Genomic DNA, 24,737 nt, shown 5'->3' on the forward strand with positions numbered 1-24,737 from the left:
CACCGTAACAATTCATTTCTGTTTTGCCTCATGCAGTTACATTTTTTTTTTGTATTGTAACTGGACAATGATTTCTTAAGTTCATACCTAGATTAATTAGTGAGTTTTATTTCACATTATAGATGAGCCGTAGGAGGTATTAAAACATGAACGCATCGGAACAAAATATCCTACTTTTGTGTGGTCGGTACAATAGGAAATTTATACTGGAAATTTTTGCAGAAAATAATATTTTTTGACGGTATATAACAATGTATAAATCAGATGATGCATATTTTAAGGTTTTTCTTGTCGTATAACACACCTCGGGGGGTCAGGATTACCCTAAAAAAACACCATTTGATTAATGCTGACACACCTCGTTGCGTTATATAACAAGAAAAACCTTAAAATATGCATAATCTATAACATATTGTGTAGGTCTACTTAACGATGCGGTTTAACAATTACCTTTGATGTCTTTCCCAAACTAATACTGCGTTTGCATAATGTACTGCATATATGGACAAACAGAAAAAAAGGTGTCTTTTACTGTTTAGATACTGTTCAAAATACCGAACTATAGCTAACCCCATGCTCCTTCCAAGAGCTTGTGATAACATGCCAAACTGATGTTCTTGACGAATTCATTAAATGCGAAATGCTCTTTTCAGAACTAGACCAGTACCGGGTCTCGATCTGCTTCTTATATGCTTGTATATAATTGTATTATTGATTGAGATTTCAATTATGGGCCAACAGTAGTAGCTGCACTATATATATAAAAAATAGCTTACCCGCTACAACTCAACATTATCAAGTTGCAGACAAATCATAAAATCTTTCCTGTTCAAATAACCCATTAAATTTTGACGAAAATTTCTTACCAAGGTCTTTCGGACAGAGTCGGGTGGTTACTGTAAACCAAATTATTTTCGCGGATATTCTATTTCGCGTTACGTCCTTTCTAGCCCATTTCGCGGCGATTTAATTTCGCGATTTCCAAATTTACTTGATGTAGTTAGATAAGGAAAGATCCAAGTTTTACATGTCCGCGACGATTTTTATATGCGTTATTTTTCTACTCGCGAAAGTCGCGAAAATAAATCGCTCACGAAAATTAGTTGGTTTACAGTACTAGACCTGTTGTTGCTGTTGTGACGAAGGTTTTTGTTTTATCTTATACAATATTTCACAAGGAATAGAGAAATTCTTAAAAAAAAAAAAATAATCTGTTTTTTTTTAGTTAATTCCACAACATATATCAATGGCAACAACAAATATAGAGGCACCATACAAACGCATGTTGGTAATTTCTCTGGTAGCATTTGTGGAAGAAATGTTCACGATATTTTGGGAACAGTTTTATGCAACAGTTTAGGATACTGGTAAGGTGTTAAACTAAATGGTTCTTAAAAATAACTGAAAGTTTGATTCATAAACAGGCTAAACCGTGGATAAACAAATGTAATTTTACTAGACGTTGACTCCTCTCAGATATAATATGGAACGTACAGCAATCATTACTCCAGTGCGGATTTAAACATGGACTTCGATTGCCATTGATATGATTGCAAATTATTTCAATCCATAGTTGATATATATATGAAATTCCATATGAAACAACCGAGAAACCGCAATGATTTATTTTGACATTATTTACATATATTAGATTTCAAACATTATCATCCTCTATCGCCTATATATAAAGTCAGATATTTTCAAGACAAATTCCGAAAAAGATACATATTACTACAACAGATCAAACCGTTTTGTACAAAGGTAGTTGATGAAAGTTTTTATCTAAACATGTATTACACATGTTACAAAATACTTAATATTTTAGGTACATTCCATTATAAGATTTCCTAATATCAAAAATATAATTGATTGCAATCTGATCCAGTATTTCCAAAAAAACATCATCTTTTCAATACATGTAAGTTTTATTCTAATTCCATGCCAATTTTAGGACTAAGGACTTAGTCAAGTGTATGATAATTTGCCGTTTTTAGAGATATTGTTACTTCGCTTGTTAGTTTTCTCTGATAGGAATTAACGAAAATGTTTGGTGTACGTCAATGACTAAATGAGACAGAAACGTCCCTTTACGATATTAGGATATGTGTTACTCTTATGGACCAAAGTATATAAATTATACAGAAAATATACCAAAAATCTTACTGCAAACCAAGGTTATCCTCCTAAAACACGAATAGATAAATATAAAAAAAAAAAAATAATTACTCTAGAAACTTGAAATTGTGCTACTATTACGAAAGGGTGACCAGAAAAATATCTCTAATCGATTGCCTTACCTTAATGAAAACCGTGCACTTCTATATGTTTAACTGTAAATGTATCACATTTCTACATAACAATAGTTAACCAATGTTGAAACATTGTATTTACACATGACCTTTCCCTAGTTATCAGGTACTAAAATAGCACTCTTAGTCTTCCGGAAATCTTTTAAAAGGCAGACCATGCAGCACACCTATCCTACACTGAAGGACAACTGTAATGAAAAAATTGGATGTAAAATGATTTATACTTCAGTATGAGAGAACATGATTTATTTATAAGTTGTAATTGGCTTTGAACTCGCTTTCAGTAACTGCGAGTATTCGTATTTCTGTGCTTTGTGTCTATTATTATTATGGTAGTTGTTTTGTGTCTCGTACTTATCTATTGGTGTGAGTCAATTGCAACTGATTTTCAATGTTTGTTCTTATATTGTGGTTTACAACCACTGTCCCAGGTTAGGGGAGGGTTTAGCGCTTAGCAAACATGTTTAACCTTGCCACATTCTGTATGTGCATTTCCCAAGTGTGGAGCATAAAGTTCAATTGTCGTTGGATCATGTCTGTCATATTTTGTTTCTTAAATTATATTTGATCAATTATGCCAAGTTTTCTTAAATGAATGGTTTCAACTTTTTTTATGTCGGAGCCTTTTATAACCAACTGTACGGTATAAGATTTGTTCTCAATGTTAAAGGCCGTATAGTTGCTTTTATTTGCTTACACCCTCTACATTTGAACTTTGGTTGATAGTTGTCTCATTGGCAATCATACCACGTCTCCTTGTTCATCTTATTTTATACGAGAAAGATACATAAAAGTCAAAACAATAAAATCAGCACAGAAAATGACTTAAGTTCTTAATGTGTAAACGAAAATAATAAACAATATGAACACCGAAGCACAATAAAAAAAATGATGAGAAGTAATACAATATCAATGAATGCTCGCAGTTAAACTGAAAATGATTTCCCAGTTGAACTGAAATCAATCCGTCCATTAGTTTTGCATCAGGAGTCTGTTTAACAAAAAAACTCACGACTAAGATTGATCACATACAATCAATCTTAGTCGTGAGTGTTTTTGTAAAACCGACTCTAGTAGCTGTACTTTAGAGCAGATTCCGTACATAATCATAAAAAAATATTAATAGGAGGACAAGGTATTTAGACTAACTTGTATAAAACATTTAAGATTTATTGTTTCAGGATGAACACAGCAATACTCTACAAAAATGCATGGTTTGGTCAAGGACATGGAGTATCATTTGATCTACAGACAGAATGCTCGGGAAAAGAATCAAAGATTTTCTTTTGTCCTCTAAAGAATACATTCGGAAAACAAAACTGTCAGCATACTGAGGATGTAGGTGTTCAGTGTGTAGCCACACCACTAGGTAAAATTCAAACGAGAAATTTTTCACGTCATTGTTGAGTTCTTGTTTTTTTTTTTTCTGACTGCAGTGTAACGTACAACAGTTCTTTCTCAATCATCAAATATATGTTTGTACTCATTTCCGAGGTAAATAATTAATTGACCACAGCTTTGGTACAGTAAATATATGTCTAAGATAAATACAAGGTATGCTTTAATCGTGGATTGTAAAATAGCAGTATACAATCGGTCTAATTCTTTGCTCAAAACTTCAAATTTTGAGACAGATTGGCAATTAATTTGTAAGCCTGTTTGTTACAAACAAAGAATAATAAGTTAATATTCATTGCAATATTAACACTGGTTTATTAAAAACCAAAAGTTTTTTTTTTAATCATTTTTCAACTTAGCCATTTAAGGGAAGGTAACTCTGATAGTAAAAACTCTTTAAAGAAATAATTTTAAAAAAGTTTAGTTTTTAACATGTAGCAAGAAAACAAGATCGGTGACATTATATGTTTCTGTCTATTTAAAAGCATATTATAAAACCTATCTTCTCATATTTTATTTCAAAATTCTATCTCATAGATTTATTTATTGACAAAATAGCGTTTTTGTCATGAACTATCGTTTCCACGACTTGTAGCTTGAAAAATAACACAGTGATCCATACTTTGTATTATATTTTTTTTTTAAAGTTTGGTGAAATCTACATTTTAGAAAACTATGAGGATATTCTATCGTAGGAAATATATACCAATTCTCCACCTTAAACTTAATAAGATTTATGTATTTACCATTTCATAAATAACAGTTCTCCTTTTGTTGCAGGTCTTGATAAAATTAGACTAACTCTTGGTCAATCAAAAGGCAATGGTAGACTTGAAATAAAGTATAACGGAAAATGGGGCACAGTGTGTTCCGAACAATGGACATCACAGAACTCAAAAGCCGTTTGCAGAATGTTGGGTTACCAGTAAGATATTTAAAATGAAACATCGCAGATGTCTAAACGTATGACCTTTTTGAGGTATTAATTTTATATAACATCATTTCTCAGGTATACATCATTCGAAATATAACTGGAAATTATGCATAATAGGAATATCATAAAACAAGAAGTCTCTCGACTACCACTATATATGTTACGATTTTATTTGTTTTGCAGAAATCGTACCATTGAGACAAACACGATACAAAGGAATGACACAGCTGTTGTTCTTGGATCTTTAGACTGTCTTGGAATTGAAAATGATATCGGATTCTGTAAAGGTGACATCGATAAGTCGCAATGTAATGATGACATCGTAAACATTGACTGCTCAGGTACATTATAACTACGATTAAGAATATAAGATCATATTACGTTAAGGAGATGTGGACATATATAATTTTGTGAATTTAAAAAGGAGAAACGAATGTCACAACGATCTGCATACCTTTTTAAACACAATGGCAGCTACTGGATTATTTTCTTCAAATAAACTTCTACTTATATTTCAAAGATCTATAATCTCTTGAATGCTCTTTAACTTAGACATTTTTTAATATGATTTGTCCGTCTAGCTGTGTTGATTCAAGCACAACTGGTATTGGAGGCTAAACGCGCGTCTTAACAAATTATAAGTTGAAGAATTTTTTATATTAAATTCTTCTAATATGTCCAGAGCAACAGTCTTCATTTAACAATCGCTATTTTCAGATTTTGATGGAATAAAAAGGGAAAATTTAATACTATTGGGGTGTCTGCCAATTTAAAAATATTATTCGCGGAACAAAATGTGAATCTGCATTCACTAGCAGAAAATACTAGTATTTGATATTTTTACGATTTCGATGTGCAAAATACATGTACACCACACGTGAATTACACAATGGTGTGAAGGACAGATCGTGTTTGTGTGTCCTTTCTATTCACAGTTTTTTTGTGGAACTACGGCAGTTGGACTTAAGTTCATGTTTTTGTCTGTTTCTGTTGAAATTCCTGCAGATTCTGGAATGATTTGGTGTATATAATTGGATAATAATGAACTTACTTTTAGTAGGAACGCTTCAATCCAAACATACGTGGCTATTAATGTCACTAGCACTGTTATCGATGCGGGTAGTAGTTTGAGTGTGATAAATGTCTTTTTCTCTTTCGTATAACAAATAAATCGCTTTTATGTCTTGATAATACCGATATCGTCTTCCAGGATGATACTTACATATTTATATCTCTGTCACGTATTTGTTCTCTTGTACTAGTCATGTTAACTCTGATACATGTTAGAATTATCAAAACAATTCAGTTGATTTCGCTTTTAAAAGATAATATTCGACAAATGGTTTACGTTCTGATTCCATTCAGTTTAGGTTTGAGCATTTCTGATGAAGGTATATCCACAAAAGCGTTTCGGAGGCACGAAATTTAAAAGAAATTATTATCATTTACATGTATGACTATGACAGCAACTGGGACAACTTACATTTGCACGCATTTCTTCCTTCCTTAACTTTTCTTTGACAAGGGATTTCTTGTACACAAATATTTGGTTCCTCTTACATGCTTCATTTCTAAAGATATGAAAAAATTATCGCTTTGCTTTACCTTATATATATGGATATAAAACATATTATACTGTTTGTTGTTTCTAATGAACTCTTCGCCACTTTTCTTTTTATGATTTTGATTAAAGGGGGAAACGAAGTTAGACTTTCCGGGGGATCGTCACCAGCTGATGGTCGAATCGATTTAAAAGAGAATGAACAGTGGGGAAGTCTGTGTGACAATAATTATGGACTCTCAGAATTGCAAGTGCTTTGCAATACGATTGGGTACAGGTAAGCTGTTTTCAAAACTGTGAAAATCACTTAAAAAGGGGATAAATAAGATAGAACCGATATTAACAAGATAAGCATGTAGTTTAATTATAAATAAGAAGATGCATGTGATATAATCGATAACAGAAAAACTTTTTAACAATTCTTTTTTTGTGAACTTCAATTTCTTGAAGCAAAATTGCGAATGTACGTGCCTGTGGAAACTACAATTGAACATACAAATGGAGATTGTCTTCAATAATTCAGCGTGTCAACTTGTGTAAATATTTTTTTACGGAAATTCTGTTAGATGTTTAAAGAAGAGGGAAATAAGAAATGAAAGATAACAAATAGGAGAGAAAAACAATTGTTAATGTTATGTTTTTGTTGTATTTTAGGGACACATTTCCCTACTTATATCACTTGCCTTCCTTAGAAATGCATCGGTCAGCGTTTGGAGTTGATCAGTTGACATGTAGCGGATTGGAGGATCATATAGCTCAGTGTCAAATTTCAAAAACAGCATCCTGTCATCATCGTTACGCTCATTTAAAATGTTTTGGTAAGAATAGTTATTGCATTACTGGTTTGAATTATTAATATGAAAGACAACAAATCATATGAAAGCATGCGTTGAGTGAAATTTGGAAATGTAAGGTTTTTTCAATCTCTATGTAAATACAATATGAATGAATACTAATGAAAAAACATAACAAACATTAATACACGCTGGCTGCTTCACATGAAGTATCAATAATTATCCTGCAACGATGAAAAAACTCAAAATTAAATGTACATCGTCATGCTTATACCTTGTCAGAAATTGTCTGAATGAAAATCCCAAAATTTGTTTAGTAAGCCATTTTTATCAAATGAACACAAAACTAAAAAAACTATACGGAAACACAGGAATGGGTGTATATGAATTGGTTAAAAAAATGAAATATGTTAGTACTATGTACTGTTAAGGGATCTAAATATTGAAATTACTATGGTAGTACAAGATAAATAGTATCATTAATCAACGGAAACATCGAACAAAATAAAAAAAGCTATCAATTGGGTGCGACAAAAAAAGATCACCACGAGATGTATACAGTTTTCAACAGGTTCTGTCACATGCCTAAGTAGGATATAAATTTCTGTTAAATATAGCGTTAAATTTTCTTTCGCTATATCATTTTCAGAAACTATTGCGTTTTCAATGTTCTAGGTAGAAAGTTGTGTGTCGTTTTTCTTTTTTTGCCATGACATTTTTTTTCTCGACTCATGAGTTTTAATATCCCTTTTGTATCGTTCGCCTTTCTCATGCTACATGTTCTGTGATGCTAAAGAACTTGGATTTTGTAAAATATGAGAGCAAAACCTCATTTTTGCATTACAGTAGATAGTTAGTAAAATTTAACTTTAAATGAACTTCGTTTTTTAAAGTAAACTTTCGAGTAACTTTTAGCCTTATTTGACTCTATTAGTATTAAAAAAGAATATACTTTTGCAATTTAGATTGTGTACAACAGTATTACTCTGCAACTGGTACTGTCATGTCTGATAACTATCCTGGTCGTTATAATCCGAATACAGATTGTTTGTACATCATACAACCACCTCCAGGTCTGTACAAACTATCAGTTGATGTCTTTCAAATGGCAGACACAGGTGATTTCCTCCAGGTAATCCTTCTTGTATACAGTTAATTGATAACTTATAGTTGCTTATACTAATGAATGCCAGAAGATAATGTAACTGAAGCATACTATTTAGTTTTGTTTACTTTCACATTAGGTAAAGTGCATTCCTTGATAAATGTACACATTTGTACACTGTTTAACTATTGAAACGAGTTGTCGCAATGAGGTAAGATACATGTACAAATGATATGATTTGTTCTTATTGACAAAGGAGATGTGGTATGATTGCCAATCAGCCAACTTTACAAGAGCCCTAATGACGGTGGATTAAAACATCTATAGTTCACCGTACTGCCTTCAACAATGGGAAACCCTATACCGTATAGTCCTCTATAAAATGTGAAACAATTCAAACAATAAAAACATCACAACCTGATTTATGACATAACACTTTACGACAAACTTATATTACAGACAACAACCAACTGCGACAAACACTCAATGTCCAAAAGTATTCAAAGCGTTTGTAAATGTTTAACGTGCTAGAATTGGTATGCATATATAAACTATCATAAAAATCTTTTCACTAATTTGCATTTCTTCTTTGTTTTGAATATCCTGTATTTTCTTATGGTTGTTGCCCGTTATTATTTCCCCCATAAAGAGATAATTCTCGTACCACATTGCTAGGAGTGTGATACAAATAAGTGATACGACAAATTAGTTTAATTTGATTGGCTTATCCAGCATTATTAGACGATAATGCGACATTTCTATTAGCTATTCGTTTTGTCATTGATGATTTTCGAAGGTTTATAATATGTAAATTTCGCCCATGGCAACGGAAATATGTGATTTTTTCAATTATATACAATACACTCACACTTTTCATCTAAAAAAATCTGCTAATTTGTTCAATTTTAATACATTCTGAAGCATACAAAAAGTTTTAAAATGTCTGATGCTAAAAGTTTTAATGCAGGAACTAAATATATGACGTCATATTTGTATGCCAGTGCAAAGAAGATAAACGATTCGTTGATTTTTTTTTTATTTAACACGATGAGAATGTTTACCATAAATGAAATAGGTTAAACAGTCGTGAGAACTGGATATCGATTGATATAAATCTCGTTATTTAATTTTAATAGTAACAAATTGAATATAAACTCGCACAAAGCTCGTTTATTATTATCTTGTAATCAAATAACTAGAGTTGATATCAAGCGATATCCCATGTTCACTAGTTATGAAATCTATTCTTATCATTATTAAACAATATAACAATGCGGACGATTCAAGGGGTCAAATCGTATTTAGAAAAATATATGCAGTTTTATTTTCAATATATTCTCGGTATCTTCATAAACAAAGACAACAAAGGACCATAATAATGTCATTAATTGTCAGAAGCTGCACGATTAACCTAATTCTATGTACCAGAATGATTTTATATATCTTTAGTTTCTTTTACCAAAAAAAAACTTTGAAAGACATGATATCTCCGTTGTATTGTAGATAAAAGATTCACCCTTTGGAAAAGAACTAGGAAAATATTCCGTGTCATCATATATTCCTGTGGCCTTATCCAATCAGTTTTGGATAAGATTCAAGACAAATGGGCAGAGATCAGCAAGAGGTTTCAAACTCCATTGGTCTCGTAAGTGGTATAATATTTCAGCAATGTTTGCAAGTAAACAGTTTTGTTTTGTAAGCTAAATGTATTTTTAACAAAAGGAAATGAAGGAATCGTGTTTCGCTGTTGACATTAGTACAAATATCTATTTAGGGTTCAAAACAGCCGGAAAGTGAGTTTTCTCTACAATCTTTTTCACGAATGTGACCTACCGAATTAGTCTACTTTCCAAATTTGTAATAACATAAGCAACACAACGGGTGCCACATGTGGAGCAGGATCTGCTTATCCTTCCGGAGCTCCTGTGATCACCCCCAGTTTTTGGTGAAGTTCGTGTTGCTTAGTCTTTAGTTTTCTATGTTGTGTCATCTGTACTATTTTTTGTCTGTTTGTCTATTTATTATTGGCCATGGCGTTGTCAGTTTGTTTTCAATCTATGAGTTTGACTGTCCCTCTGATATCTTTTGTCCCTCTTTTAAAAAGAATATGCAGAAATCCTCCTGTTTACATGACATTTCCTTTTTTTGTAGCATCATTATCATGCTTCATATAATGCAAGACTAGAGCAGCATTATATGCAATATCCACTTGTTTTTAGCGTTGAGTTGTACGCATTGACGTATATCCCAACATCTACCTTTGTTCATTTAGCTCTGGAAATTACTATGTATTATTTTTGTTCCTTTTTTGTCTGTTTACATATAAATGTCTTAATTTGAAAATAGATTAAGGCTTTGTAATATCAAGCATCGTTTGCTTAATTCGACATTAACAATTTTGTTAAAAATCATAACTATATGACGAATAGACAGATTCATTTAATGAAAGATAGATTCGTCAAATTTGATAAAATGTCAACGATTCTTTACCCTCATTATTTTAAATGAGAGCATAAAAATAAAATATCGCTCGCGTTATTGATGTTTCGGAGCCACGTGTTCTAATTGTAATTTTTCAATTACTATCTCAGACATCTGTTGAATGGAACTATAAGATTTTTAAAAATTTAGATTACTTTAGATTTTTTTAATCTGCCTTATTCCCAATAAAGAGCTATAGATATAATGATGTGTTATCATCGTAACATCCTTTTTAGCTTACTTGGGACAAGTGGGCTTTTCTCATCACTTGGCGTCCGTCTGTTAACTTTAACAAAAATCTTCTCCTCTGAAACTACTGGACCAAATTAAACCAATCTTGGCCACAATCATCATTTGGGTATTTAGTTTAAAAAAGGTGTCATATAACCCCGCTTGCCAACCAAGATGACCGACATGGGTAAAAATAGAACATAGGGATAAAATGCAAGTGTTGTCTATTTTTTGAAAACCGTTATCAATAGAAAAAATCTGTCAGGGGCAGAAATGTTTACAATGTTTACATCCCAACTCCTTTGTTCTAACAGGGGTGATCTGAGTCAGATCACCCTTACCAGATCACCCTACGTTGAGTTTCTTTGTTATGCATGCTTTCTTTTGTTCTGTAACATTTTGGCGGGAATGTCGAACACAACAATAAAACTTAGACATATTTTTATTCCGTATTATGCGGAATAAAAACTAACTTTCAAAATTTATGTATAAACAAGAATGTGTCCATAGTACACGGATGTCCCACTCGTACTATCATTTTCTATGTTCAGTGGACCGTGAAATTTAGGTCAAAACTCTAATTTGGCATTACAATTCAAAACATCATATCATAGGGAACATGTGTACTAAGTTTCAAGTTGATTGGACTTCAACTTCATCAAAAACTAACTTGACCAAAAACTTTAACATGAAGCGGGACGGACGGACGGACGAACGAACGAACGAACGAACGAACGAATGGACGCACAGACCGAAAAACATAATGCCCCTCTACTATTGTAGGTGGAGCATAAACATCTATTTACTTTCCAGTGTCTATGCGGGGAACCGAATTCAAGGCCTTAAGCATATGAAGCCACGATTCATAACCCTACACCAGGACGACTGGATTCAAACTCACTGTTAGTTTAACATATTTAAACATTGTATCTGGGGATCATAAATTGTATATACTATATAGTTATATATAAAGTATATCATAATTATTGTATGGCATTCTGAACTAGATGTCATGAAGCGTAAATGTTTTTTCATATAGTCTTAAAGGAGCTGGGATGCAAAAGTGTTAACCAACTCGGACTTGGTGTGTCAGTGTACGATCACCCTCCGGCCTCCAGCCATCGGGGTTATCTAACACTAACACACCGTATCCTCATGGGATAACTAATACTGAGCTCTTCCAATTGACTAATTACGTTAAAACTGTCAGAGGAATTCTTATATGAGTTATTGCCCTTAAATGACAAATTTTACCATTTTTTTTCTTTTGTGCCTATCATCTTTAAAACTATATGATATACAGAGAAACTTTAATTGCAATAATAATCACCAAGACGAGACCTTGAATTAAGTCCCATAGTCGAAATCATCAGTCGACTCCTTCTATGAGCTATTGCTCAATGATGACAATTTTTACTATTTTTTTGCGTTTTTGCCTTATATCTTGATAATTATAATAAATAGATAGAAACTTTAAATAACAAAAATGATCAGCAAGGCAAGATCTGCCAATAAGTCAAATTTTGCCCATACAGTTATTAGACGGTCACTCTTTATAGACGTCATTGCCTTTAAATGAGGATTATTTTACCCTCTGTTGTGTTTTGAGTAAACACTTAGGAAGATAGAGAGAACTAAACAGACAAAACGATCAGCAATAGAATCAACAAAAAAAGAGATTTTTGTCATGAATTCTATTCTCGTCTACAATGTAGGATATGCACATAGACCTAGTTGAGCGACACAGGCTCTTTAGAGCCTCTAGGTTTGTTTTTTTTTTTAGAAATGATTACCACAGTAATTAGCTTATTAACACTTTAAAAAATACTATTCAACCAAATGATTAAGTGACTGTTCAAATGTGACGATTAAGTGACAGTTTAAATGTGACGATTAAGTGACTGTTCAAATGTTACGATTAAGTGACTGTTCAAATGTTACGATTAAGTGACAGTTCAAATGTGACAATTAAGTGACTGTTCAAATTTGATGATTAAGTGATTGTTCAAATGTGACATATTGTCAAATTACTTCCTCTGTTTTTATCAATCTTTTTAAGTAAATTAGTTATTAATATAGGACCGGACGTACTAAAAAAAATCTTCTCTTTTCGCGCTGCAATTTTACAATAAGCAATGAAAATGTGCCAATACATAATTACAAAATCTGAATTTGTTAATTTTCGAACAATTAACCTAGTATGACTGGCCTGATAGGGGGGTCTCATCACGATTCACGAGTTGATTTTTTTGTCAATCACGATTCACAGAAAATAAATTTCCATGATCACGGAACACGAAAATATAAAAATACAATCTGTAGAAAAACCGATCACGATAGCGAAAATGCGCCGATCACGAAGAACGAAAATAACCCATCAGGCCCCTCTAGTATAATTGTTCGTATCGCCAATGAGTTTATTATCGAATTTTGATTGTAGAAAAAAATGTACTTATCGCCATCAAGTTTATTAGCGTATTTTAACTGAAGTTATCATCATAAAGTGTATCTACGGATTTTAACTGTACGTGTCGCTATTAAGTTATTCAAAGCTGATTATGACTGTACGCAACGCCATTATATCCATTTAAACGATTTTAACTGCGTGTATCGCCATTATGCCATTTATGAATTTTAACAGTAGTTATCGCCTGTATTTAATATACGGATTTTCACCGTACTTATCGCCATTAAGTTTATTTACGGATATTAACTGATCTTATTGACATTTAGTACAAAAACATACATGAATGTTGATCATGTTGATGAAAAGAGTTTTATTTTGAAAAATTAGAAAAGAAAATATGAATATGTACATGTAGCGACTTATTGGAATGTTGTTATGATGTATATGAAAATATGTAACGTCAATACATGTTAAAATATAAATAATTGTTGTCTTAACGTTGTTTTGCAACCATTTCGTGGACAAATAAAATTCAGTACGCGAGTTCTAAAAAGTGACTCGAACAAGCTGGACGGGAAGTTGCTGACACCGAAAGAGAGAGAGTATTGGACAGACGCAGATGTAGGGCGTTTGAAAAGGCTACCAACGGATCAATTAATTTTTTTTTTTCGTTTAATGGTGTTTCATTATTCTATTGTTTAAGTGTTACCGTACGACTTACATTTTGTGAGCATCTTTAAGAATAATTCTATATCAGAGAAACAAACAAAGAAGCTCAAAAATTATAAATTATAAAAGTATAGACAAGAAATTATTACTTTAGACATTTCGAGGCATTGAAGCGCTCTTCTGATTAACGATTATCAGGACCGCTTGAATTCAAACATTTTAAAGCAAGGATGTGTAACGACATTTTTACAAGATTTTAATGATAAGGCGGTCACAACAATGGAAAAAATGTTAAGGGCCATTGTCACACTATGGCGTTTCGTACTGTGTTCATAGATTATCATGTTTGTAATCATTTATAATGTGCCATAGCACCCATCAAGATTCTTATTTCGTTGTTCAACACAAAATTGTGTTAGTACATCTGCATGTAAAAAGATAGTACGATAGAATTTTTAGACTCACTTTTTTGGGCCACAATTGTTTACTGAAACGTTTTGCATTTTTTGCACCTTACCATTCATTTGAACTCAATATATATTTTATATTAAATAACTGTTTTTCTATTTATTTTATTGGAGGTGAGAAACTGAAATAATTTTGTGACCTCCGCACGCAGATTTGTTTAAAGCAGAAATAACTATTTTGTTCACTTTATTATTAAGGAGTCATTTACCTTGAAATAAATGTAAACATAGTAATCTTATTTTGATATATTTAATTATTTTTGAGCGCTAATTATCGGATTTTGTTTTCAGCATTTGATTTCAAAGATCTGTTGTCCCTGAACTGTGAAGTGAATAGATGGGGAGCAGCAATCAACATCACATTATTAAAAATGGCAAACCTACAAGTCAATTACTCTGACATATACATGATGGATCCTGACTGTTATGGACAAATAGTTGGTGACAAACTTCTGTTTAATCAGCCGTATAATGAATGTGGGTCAACCAAAAATGTAAATACAAGTTCTTGATTATTATATTGTATAAAACTGTTTAACGCTTACTAGTATGTTACAAAAAAAGAGAAGAAAATCGGATTAATATTGATGATAAAAAACGTTTAAAACTGTGAATGTAAAACTGTAAGACTTAAATTATTGCAACAGAATGCTAATGAAACGCGCTGGTGTAGCCTGCGAATAGCACATCATGCATTGTCTATGTACGATGCTTATTGTAAATTAAACAAATGTTAGATAATTTTATTGTTTAATAGAAAGGGTGTTGTGTGGATGCCAAAATAGGCATTGTTTTGGTAAGAACTTGCATGTTAACTTATAATAGCATTATTTGTATACAGCAGTTCAAGAGATCACATTCACTTATCTCGCAATTGTGTTTGTTGGTCATGAAAAAAAACCTGTAGCATTTTCTTGCGACTACAAATTCAGCAGAATTATCAAAATGTATAAAACAAATTTTGCGTACCAATATAAAGCACCTTCTTTTGGAAACGGCCAAGTCTATTTTTTATCAAAACACATACGTGCCAAATTCGAATGTTTCCTTCCGTGATCAAATAGGTTTCATGTGTAAAAGAATCAACGCGTACTTGTTGTTGGTATTTGTAAATGTTTAATGGTAAGAAAAGATTTATAAAGGAATGAGCGTGACTTATTACCGAATATTTTTCATCGACGGATTTAACAGAGTAATCAAGAAGGATAGCATGCGGAGTAGGGACAAGATTTCATTAATTTTTGTTAGCTTTCGTGTAGCGTAATCCTAGATTTTTAAAATGTTGTTTGTCTGTTTGTCGTGCTTACGTCGGGACATTATAAAGCAAAGTTTTATTAGATGAACGATTCAGAGTTTTCCATTGGCTTGTTAATATCTTCTTTCTCTTCGACACGAATAGATGCGCGCAAAATTCTCAAAGTATATATCATGTATATAGTATTTGATTAACATTTAGCAGAGACGCTCGATACAACAAATTCTACTGAAAAAGTAATACATATAACATACCTTGGGCAATATTACCAAACTTCTTTATGTATTTAAGATTTCGTGCGTTATTTGATTACTGTCCCTTTGATAGTAACGCCCTATCTTCTTTAATTCTTCTGAAAAACGCATGCAATGTATGTGCCAAAGTGTAGAAAAATTACATGGCCATGCTTTCTTTTCATCACTCCATTTTTAAATGTTCATCTCCTCTCCCGAGTAATACACATATCTACCATTAGACGGTTGATAATCATTCGAGACATGCATGCAAAACATGCATATTTTCATTTCTGACACTTTTCGCTACCAAATGTAAGTGGTCTGTCAGTTGCCAAGGAAACTCTCCGCTCAAATGCCATATCCAATTTAGAAAGGATTTGGTGATGGATTGTTATTGAAAAATTCAGTTTGTAATTTATGTAACTGTTGATTGATTGGTTGATTGTTGGTTGATTAATGTCCAGTGGCAAATAGTCCATGCGTGTTTAGAACGAGCACAAAATAACAATAAATAAAATAGGTAGGTTCTGTTATAGAGGCCGTCCGGGATGAAGGTCGGGGAAATTTAAACTGCCACTGGAAAATGAGGGTAAATTGAATAGGGACAGATATTTTTACTTGCAACAGGCCACCAACGAACCCTCAAAGAGTTGTTGCAATGCTTTTTAACGTGAAGAGAGCGTGGCACTGTATCTACACTAGGACGTCCCGATTCTGATCGGACGTGGTTGCGTTCTTGTAAATCCCGCACAAACAAACGGACGCCCCACTTTGGCAAGGGTTTTACGACCATATTTCTATTCCCCAGTCACCTTTGGGGGTTATAGATGTTTAGATATGAGATCACACGGCTAACTCTGTTGGATAGTTGTCTCATCCCACATCCCTTCGTAAATTTTATTGACGCCATCACGAGTTGGTTGACCGTTATGGAATAACCGTTTCACAGATGATATCGGATATGTTCCTTATGTCGTAACTACAATACCCTCCCCTTTTCACGAATGTGATCTACCGAATTAGAATATTTACCGGATTTGTAATAAAATAAGCAACACGACGGGTGCCACATGTGGAGCAGGATCTGCTTACCATTCCGGAGCACCTGAGATCACCCCCAGTTTATGGTGGGGTTCTTGCTGCTTAGTCTTTAGTTTTCTATGTTGTGTCATCTGTACTATTATTTGTCTGTTTGTCTTTTAATTTTGGCCATGGCGTTGTCAGTTTGTTTTCGATCTATGAGTTTGAATGTCCCTCTGGTATCTGTCGTCCCTCTGGTATCTTTCGTCCCTCTTTTAGGCAGCATTTTTTTTTTTTTTTTGCAAAAACGAACTTTTGTTTTAATGTGTTACGGCTTATAACGTGTTTGACTGTGGATTTACCAGAGGAAAATCATTTCAAAAGTGCGTGTGTCGTGCATACTGAAATATGCTAGATCGGTACATTTAAATAAATCAAAAAATATTCTTCTTATTACCACTTGTAGCCATTTATTGTAGAAAAGATGATTGTATAGTTATTATATTGTTTTATGGTGCTTAAGAAAAAAATAAATTCAACTCAGAAGACATTCTTTAATCCCCGTTGCTAAACGTTTGGTTTTATACAATGTAGAGATCTGATCAATACATACAACGATTCAGTAAGTCTAACATTTTACACATAAACATTATGTATAAATTGAGGTATCTTATAATATTTGGTATGTGAAGTCTTGAATAACAAAACCAATATCACTTGCCCTGTGGAGATTTATCTTCAATTCATTAATTCTAAATAAATTGCAGTTTTTTTTTTAATATATGGACTATCTTAAGAAAAGGATAATATTGGTCTTCCTTCTTTCAGATATCCCATTTCTACATTACTTTTCAAAACAACATAACATTTATATCAGAGGGTGTTACACATGAAATTCCTTTAGAGTGTCAACTTTTTAAGGATGACAGAATCCTTCATTACCATCAGATCGATGGAAATTTAGAATTAGATGATGACAACGGTAAGAATGTTTACAATATTTTTAAAACTGTTTTCAGTTTTTCTATAATTTTGTAATTAATATATTGAATATGTCATGGATACCAGGAGTACAATTGTGTACACCAGACGCGCATTTCGTTTACAAAAGACTCAACAGTGACGCTCGAATAAAAAAACTAGATTTTTTTGCAATATCGTAACCAATAATCAATCAATCTAACCAATCAGTTTGATTAGCTCTTTTTATTTATTTACTTATTTATTGATCTATTTTATACCTACATGTACCCACCCCCTCCCAACAAAGTACTCTACGATGTCATAGTTACGTTTACTTTTTGTCGAGAAAAAACAATCCCAAATTTCGTCGTCAGGTGGCGGCGTCGATGTTAGAGGCGTAATCATTTGAGTTCCTTCTGTGCTTTAAATATTTCAAGACATTAAAAACTTTGTCAAATATGACTGGAAATTTAAGGAACTTGGACAGTAGCTGTTTATGAATAAAAGGCACATTTTGAAGTTTTGTTCCACTTTTTCGGAATTTACTGATTTTTGTAGTTAACATTTAGATACACTCTGGAGCTAAAGTTTGTCTGACATCAATAACTTTGTCAGACCATATGAAATGTTCCGAAACTTAGACGGTACCTTATTATGATCAATAGGTAGTATTCAGACGATTTGATAATATGTTTTTTACCCATTTTCCATATATTAGAAAAGAAAGGATATAGGGTATCCATCCATGACACTATCAGTATATGGACAGCAAAAAAAAAAGAAAAAAAAACAACAACAGAATAACGCCTTTATATTGTTGTTCTTCATCTCAAAGTTCTAGTGAGGCCTTCAACACGGAGCAAATAACTCTCACCTCACTGCAAGTTTAAGACGGCCACTAGCACCGGTTTGAGCGAATTTTTTTGCAAACTGACGACCACGCCACAACTATAAATTGTTATTAAGAACAAAGCCATGGAGTAATATCACTAAAAAAAATCTGGCAAAGAAATCTAACATATCCCTTCATAATTTATCACGTGGCATTTGAATGTTATATAGGAGACTAATCGTATCGTAGTCAGAACATCTCTTCCAGCTAGGATTACATGACTTCTTGTGAACTGTTACCTTTTGAACTAACACGTTAAAAACTCCAAAATGGTGATTCAGTTTGGCACAAACAAGGTTCTAATACATAACACACCAACATATTATCACCTTGATTTGAATGTCAAATTAAACTCGTCAATACATTTATTAATGCATAATCCGCTTTGGTATGTTGAAATATTAACACAAATATTAAATACTTACAGCAAATGGCTCTGAAAAAAGTTTATTTCATGTCGACCTGTACTATGATTCTGAACTGACACAAACGGACGACAAACAGTTCAGTGGAAAATTTGTGTACAGAATAGGTGTAAATGAGGACCACTACGATCACTATCTTTCTTTAACCCACTGCTTTCTCACTATGAAGAAAGATGGATTGGATGAAACATTGTTAATTGTAAAAAACTCGTAAGTATGAATAAATGTGCGAGTTTGAACTCTTCCACTGAAATACAGCAACGTTATTTTATAAAACTGATTATGCGCTTGTATTTATAATTTTAATCGGCCCTCTGCATCTTTTTGTTATTCCTTCAGCACATTACATATATTTGTATTTTGCTGATTTTGACCAGTTTTAAGTTTGATGAGACTAGATACTGATTTTGTCTTTTAACATATTTTTAATTTAGATAATAAGAGTGTCGAGGTAAAAGTATCAACAAACAAAACAAAATAGAACATCCACATGATAATATTCCTATTAAGAAAATTTTAAAAAAAAACAAGACAAACAAACACCCAATACTAAAAAGAAAAGATCCCTTTTTATTACAGTTGCCTTTAATGAACTACTGCTCGAAAAAAAAATAAACAGTTTCTGTATTTATGTTTATATTATAGGAATTTCTGATATTGGTATTTTTTTATCTTCATTTAATGTAAACATAACAGGATTTGCAAACTGCTTTTTATTTCAAATATTCCAGCTCCACTATTGCCAACATCTACTTTGCTATTTTATCAAACTTCGTGTTTTTTACATTTTAGATCACCTTTAATGGAAAATGTACTCGTCAGATACCTTGCAAATGATGTAATTGTGTTAGAAGTACAAGTTTCAGACAATGTTTCTAATAATCTAGAATGTGAGGCCGCTTGGAAGTTATAATAATTGTATTCAATAAAATTCGTTGAAAAATGATAATTACTGTCTAGTTAAGTAAATCTTAGCAGTACGGAATTTTAATATTTTGTAAGAATAATTCTTCACAATTTATGATAATAAATCGTAGTTGTATGAATTGCATCAACATAGTATTCTTCGCGCGTGTGTAGAGCCCGCTATAACGAAGAACATGTACACATTTATTTTATTTGGACCTGTATTTCCTAAAAATGAAGTGAAGTTTATGAATTGCTTCTTTTTTCTTATTATTCAATTAAACGTAATATACAGATAAATAATGTCTGTTGCACTGTTTTAATAAAACCGAAAAGGAAACTAAAAGAATAAAAAACAATGTAGTGGCGTGCTGTTCAATCGGTTGATCAAATATCTGTTTGCTGATACAATGTATGTTACTGATAAAGAACTTATTTTCCCTTAGTTTTTTTTTAGTTTAATGATTTTGTTTGCTTACCATCCAGTTACAAAATATTTATTCATCTTTTTCACGAAAACACAATTAAAGAAATGCACTGTAAATGAGCTTTGAAATAAGGAGATGATTTGCAATGAGAAACCATCGACTAAAGGACAATTAATCAAACAGATTGTGTCGACATAATTTCTCTTGGATTTAGATTAATAAACACAAACATGAAAACGAGAACACCCTTCATCTATCTCGGCAGTAGTTGTGTTGTATCAAGTAATGTATTTATTCAATCACAAGTTGGCGTATCGTTATGGAATATCTCTTTCACATATGACGACGGACATGTCCAAATTGCTGTAACCACAATTTAACAAATTGCTCGTCCTCTTTTCATCGAATGTGACCTACCCAATTAGACTTATGAACGGGGTTTGTATTTGCATGAGCAACACGACGAGTGCCACATACGGAGCAGGATCTTGTTCTGACGGAGCACCTGAGATCACCCCGGTTTCTAGCGGGGTTCGTGTATTTATTTTTCTATGCTGTGTTCTATGTACTGTTGTTTGTCTTTTCTCGGTGTTCGTTTCTGGGCAATTTGTTTTCAACTTATGAGTTTGAATATCCCTTTGATATTTTTCGCACCTCTTTTTTGATAGTTTAAAGAATTTGCAGTTGATAACAGATCCTTTTGAACATAGAGGCGAAAGATACCAAAGGAATATTCAAACATATGATTCGAAAACAAACTAACAATGCCATATCAAAAACATCAGACAAGTTTCCCCTTGTCCTTAGAGTAACTTTTATTTACAATTTGTTTTACCGTATTTTTAAGTTGTTGTTATCTCTGAAAAAAGTTTTTATAAACACAAGATACGTGCTGTTTTGGTATTTTTACAATAAAAAAAAAAAAAAAAAAACTTTCGGCGAACAATTATTTACCATTCCTTAATCATATTGATTGTTAAAACATAAATGAATTACTCTCAAAATATTGAACATCCTATCAAAATGTCGGCATTTTACAAAAAAAAAACTCTCAAAGCTTCAGATATGTTGTCATCCCAAGTGTATCCTTCTGCCTTCATAATTTGCACACAGTCCTGATTCCCTAGATAGTTATCTGGCCAATCCAGGACACAGTCATTAACTGTAACCACCGTCTGACTAGTATCCCATTTCCAAACACCTGCCGTTTCGAAATCTATTGCACCAATTCAATAAGATGTCAAGGAAAGAATACATGTATAAAAAATGTTCGTACGCTTTACTAGAATGGCCACATGATCTGGTTACTGAAAATTAATGCGTTAATGACAGAGGTTCAAATCCCACTATGTAAACTACAGTACTAGTATTTACTTTTTTATACATATAATTATAGTCATAGGATTTATTACAAAACTTTTAAAACAGAGACTATTACTCATTTGTCAAACGCACTTTACAATATTAATTGACGTATTTGTAATAAATAACGCCTTTTTCCAGTAATTCTAGTGAAAATGATAAAAATTAGTGAAGACCAAATTATTGCTCTGTGATTCAATCGTTAATCATCACAAAACTAAACAACATATTTCATTTAGTGCTCAGGATATTTTTCACATCATCAAATTACTGCAATCACGCTTCATAATAATTAAACAGCCAATCCATGCAGTTGCCAAAAATACCACCATCTGCAAAAAGATAGCTTTTTAGTTGTTCTTCGTTAACTCTTTCAAAAATGTAGTAATGTTCATTCTTGACCTTTCACCTTAATTTAACAAAAAATGCACCGTAAGAATTATTGACGACCGAGCAAAACAGAAAGTACAGATATTAATCTTTCAAATGATATATAGTATAGCCGTATGTTGGGTGGGTGCATTAAAGCTGTTAACTAAGCCTCTTTGTTCAATGTCACTCGCCTATTAATTACGATATTTGAAAGAACAAACCCAAATGTAAAATAAAATAAAGATTGACTCTCTCATTTGTACTTTATTATTTGTTAAAATTTTTTTTATCATATATCATGTATATTTTCATTAACAATTTCACAAATAGTCTCGCCATCAATCGATTTCTTTGCAAGTGAAACATTTCATATTTCACTTCTTGGCAAAAGTCTGCTCTGTGTTGTAAACCAAATCGATATTCCAATGTTCCACATGTAAGGATAAAGAGGTAAAGAAAAAGGTTCGGGTTTAAAAAAAAAACAATATCGATATTGTAAACTGAGGTTTGTTTCTCATCTGTTGCATGTGTTGTTCGTTCTTTGAAAATACTGTTCGAGACTATTGTTGTTTAACGACCTTTATTGCGTGACATAAATGAATGAGAACGACAGGTAATATAACCTTTCCATTATTATGACCTACCATTTTTTCACATTTCAGTTAACAAGAAAAAAAAACCGTACTTGTTGTATGATTTGTTCAAAGGACATTTGAAGTGAAACATAGGCATGATTTCTGAATGACATACTCAATACTGTATTATAATCATAATTTTCACTAATTAAAAAGCAAAAGTCAATCTAATTTTAATAACTTTACATACAACTATACATGTAATTATACTTGTTGAAAACCCGTTTCATATATGATAACTAACTTTGCTTGATGTTAGTATCTAACAAAAAAAAAAGAGCACACTCTACTTAGCCTACACAGAGTTTACACACATGTGAAGAAATAGTTAATGTACTTGAACTGTTACATCATGTATATAATGAGCATAACACAATGAATAAACTAAATTTGTCATACGATGTCATATTGATACCTCTCCTTATTTCCATTTATAATGAGTTGGTTTTTGTTTGACCCTATTCGAATTGAGTATGGACTTTGAAGTTCAGCGGATTTGTCCAAAAGTACTTTCATTCTTTGACCATCAGGTGAAAATCCAAGGAGTAGTTCTTTTTCGACATCAACAACGTAAGCAATGCCATTACTATCACAACATATATCGGCGGGTTTTGTAAGAAGGGTGTCTTGTTTTTCCCATATGGCATTGCCCTTCATATCACAGCAAGTAACTTTCCTACTATTAAAATAATAAATTTGCATGTCCTTAAATTTTGAAATGTGTGCCTTTTTAAAAACAATTCTGCAATCATGAAACGATATTGATTGGTCTAAAATATTGACAATGTTCATGTCATTTTCCATGTATCCAGAAGAGATATAGAAAAGCTTGGTGTCATTGAAGACTATATTTGATTTAACATCATTTGTGATACAGTTGAATACAATTTTCATTATTCTGACCGCCATATTGAAAATGCACATCTTGTTTGTGTTACCAAATAAGTTCACTATATCTTGATCATCAATATGTATTGCATGTTTAGGTTTCCAAAATATGCCGTATTCATTTATTAATTTGCCCGAAGTTGAAAATTGATAAAGTTGTTTACCCTTACGAACAAGGAAAGTGTCGTTAAGTAGAAGTCTAGAACTTGAATAGCTTTACCACGACCCTTTTTCTTAAGGGAGATATTATCAATGTCTATGCCGGCTGATACTCCTGCCGGAATTTGAACCTTGTTATCTTTACTAAACGTTATATTTAATGGCTTTGACAAGGCGTCAATTGATCTGAAATCAAGGATGGTGTTCAAGTTATTTGAAGGAACAAACTGCAGCTCAACTGCAAAAATTTTTGGTTGCTTTCGAAGATTGCAAAATACGAGTTTTATGAATAAATTTGTTTGTCAATTTTGTAAAGCCCTAGAAGAGTTTGATGGTCTGTTGCATACTGCTTCATATCTTTATAATGTGTTAGAAAAGTATGAACACAACGCCTTCTGTTGTTAAGTTTAATAGTTAATTGAACGATATTTTCTTTTAGTTGTTCCTTCTTTTCCTTTTCGTTATCCCTCAACTTTTCCTCAAGATCATCTAAATGGCGAATAATCTCTAGCCTCCTGTCTTTGGTTTGACTAAGTATAGTCGTAGCTTGGCTGTCAACCGTTTGTAGTCGCTGTATCGTTTTATAATTCATTGTTTTGTAAAGATCTCTAAGGTGAGTATAATGAATTTCAATATCAGAGAAAGCGGACGATGATTTTATGTTTTGTTCTATTTCACGGATCGGTTTGGTATCGAGACAATTTTCGTGATTTACTTTCAAGCATTTTAAACAACAAGGAGCAGCAAGTGTTGTTCGAATGTTTTCGCATGTTCCTCACATCTTATATTAATTGCCCGAACGAAAGCTGGAAGGTTCAGGAAATTTTCGATCGGTAATGT

At 32.5% G+C, this 24,737-nt stretch overlaps 1 protein-coding gene across 1 annotated transcript in view; it reads left to right on the top strand.

Moving 5' to 3' along the window:
• LOC127723954 (scavenger receptor cysteine-rich domain superfamily protein-like) overlaps positions 1-20,096 on the top strand; it is a 46,754-nt gene extending 26,658 nt beyond the window's left edge. Inside the window, exons 20-31 of the mRNA XM_052230670.1 lie at positions 1,226-1,367; positions 3,491-3,678; positions 4,488-4,632; positions 4,825-4,982; positions 6,335-6,479; positions 6,857-7,020; positions 7,962-8,128; positions 9,605-9,746; positions 14,648-14,850; positions 17,696-17,849; positions 19,150-19,357; positions 19,940-20,096. Coding sequence (XP_052086630.1) covers positions 1,226-1,367; positions 3,491-3,678; positions 4,488-4,632; positions 4,825-4,982; positions 6,335-6,479; positions 6,857-7,020; positions 7,962-8,128; positions 9,605-9,746; positions 14,648-14,850; positions 17,696-17,849; positions 19,150-19,357; positions 19,940-20,060 — 1,937 coding nt within the window. The 3' untranslated portion in view covers positions 20,061-20,096. The remainder of the gene's footprint in view (positions 1-1,225; positions 1,368-3,490; positions 3,679-4,487; positions 4,633-4,824; positions 4,983-6,334; positions 6,480-6,856; positions 7,021-7,961; positions 8,129-9,604; positions 9,747-14,647; positions 14,851-17,695; positions 17,850-19,149; positions 19,358-19,939) is intronic.
• The last annotated feature ends 4,641 nt before the right edge of the window (positions 20,097-24,737 follow it).

The sequence above is a fragment of the Mytilus californianus genome, unplaced genomic scaffold (genome assembly GCF_021869535.1).
Source record: "Mytilus californianus isolate M0D057914Y unplaced genomic scaffold, xbMytCali1.0.p SCAF_13, whole genome shotgun sequence".
In the NCBI taxonomy this organism is placed as follows: Eukaryota; Metazoa; Mollusca; class Bivalvia; order Mytilida; family Mytilidae; genus Mytilus; species Mytilus californianus.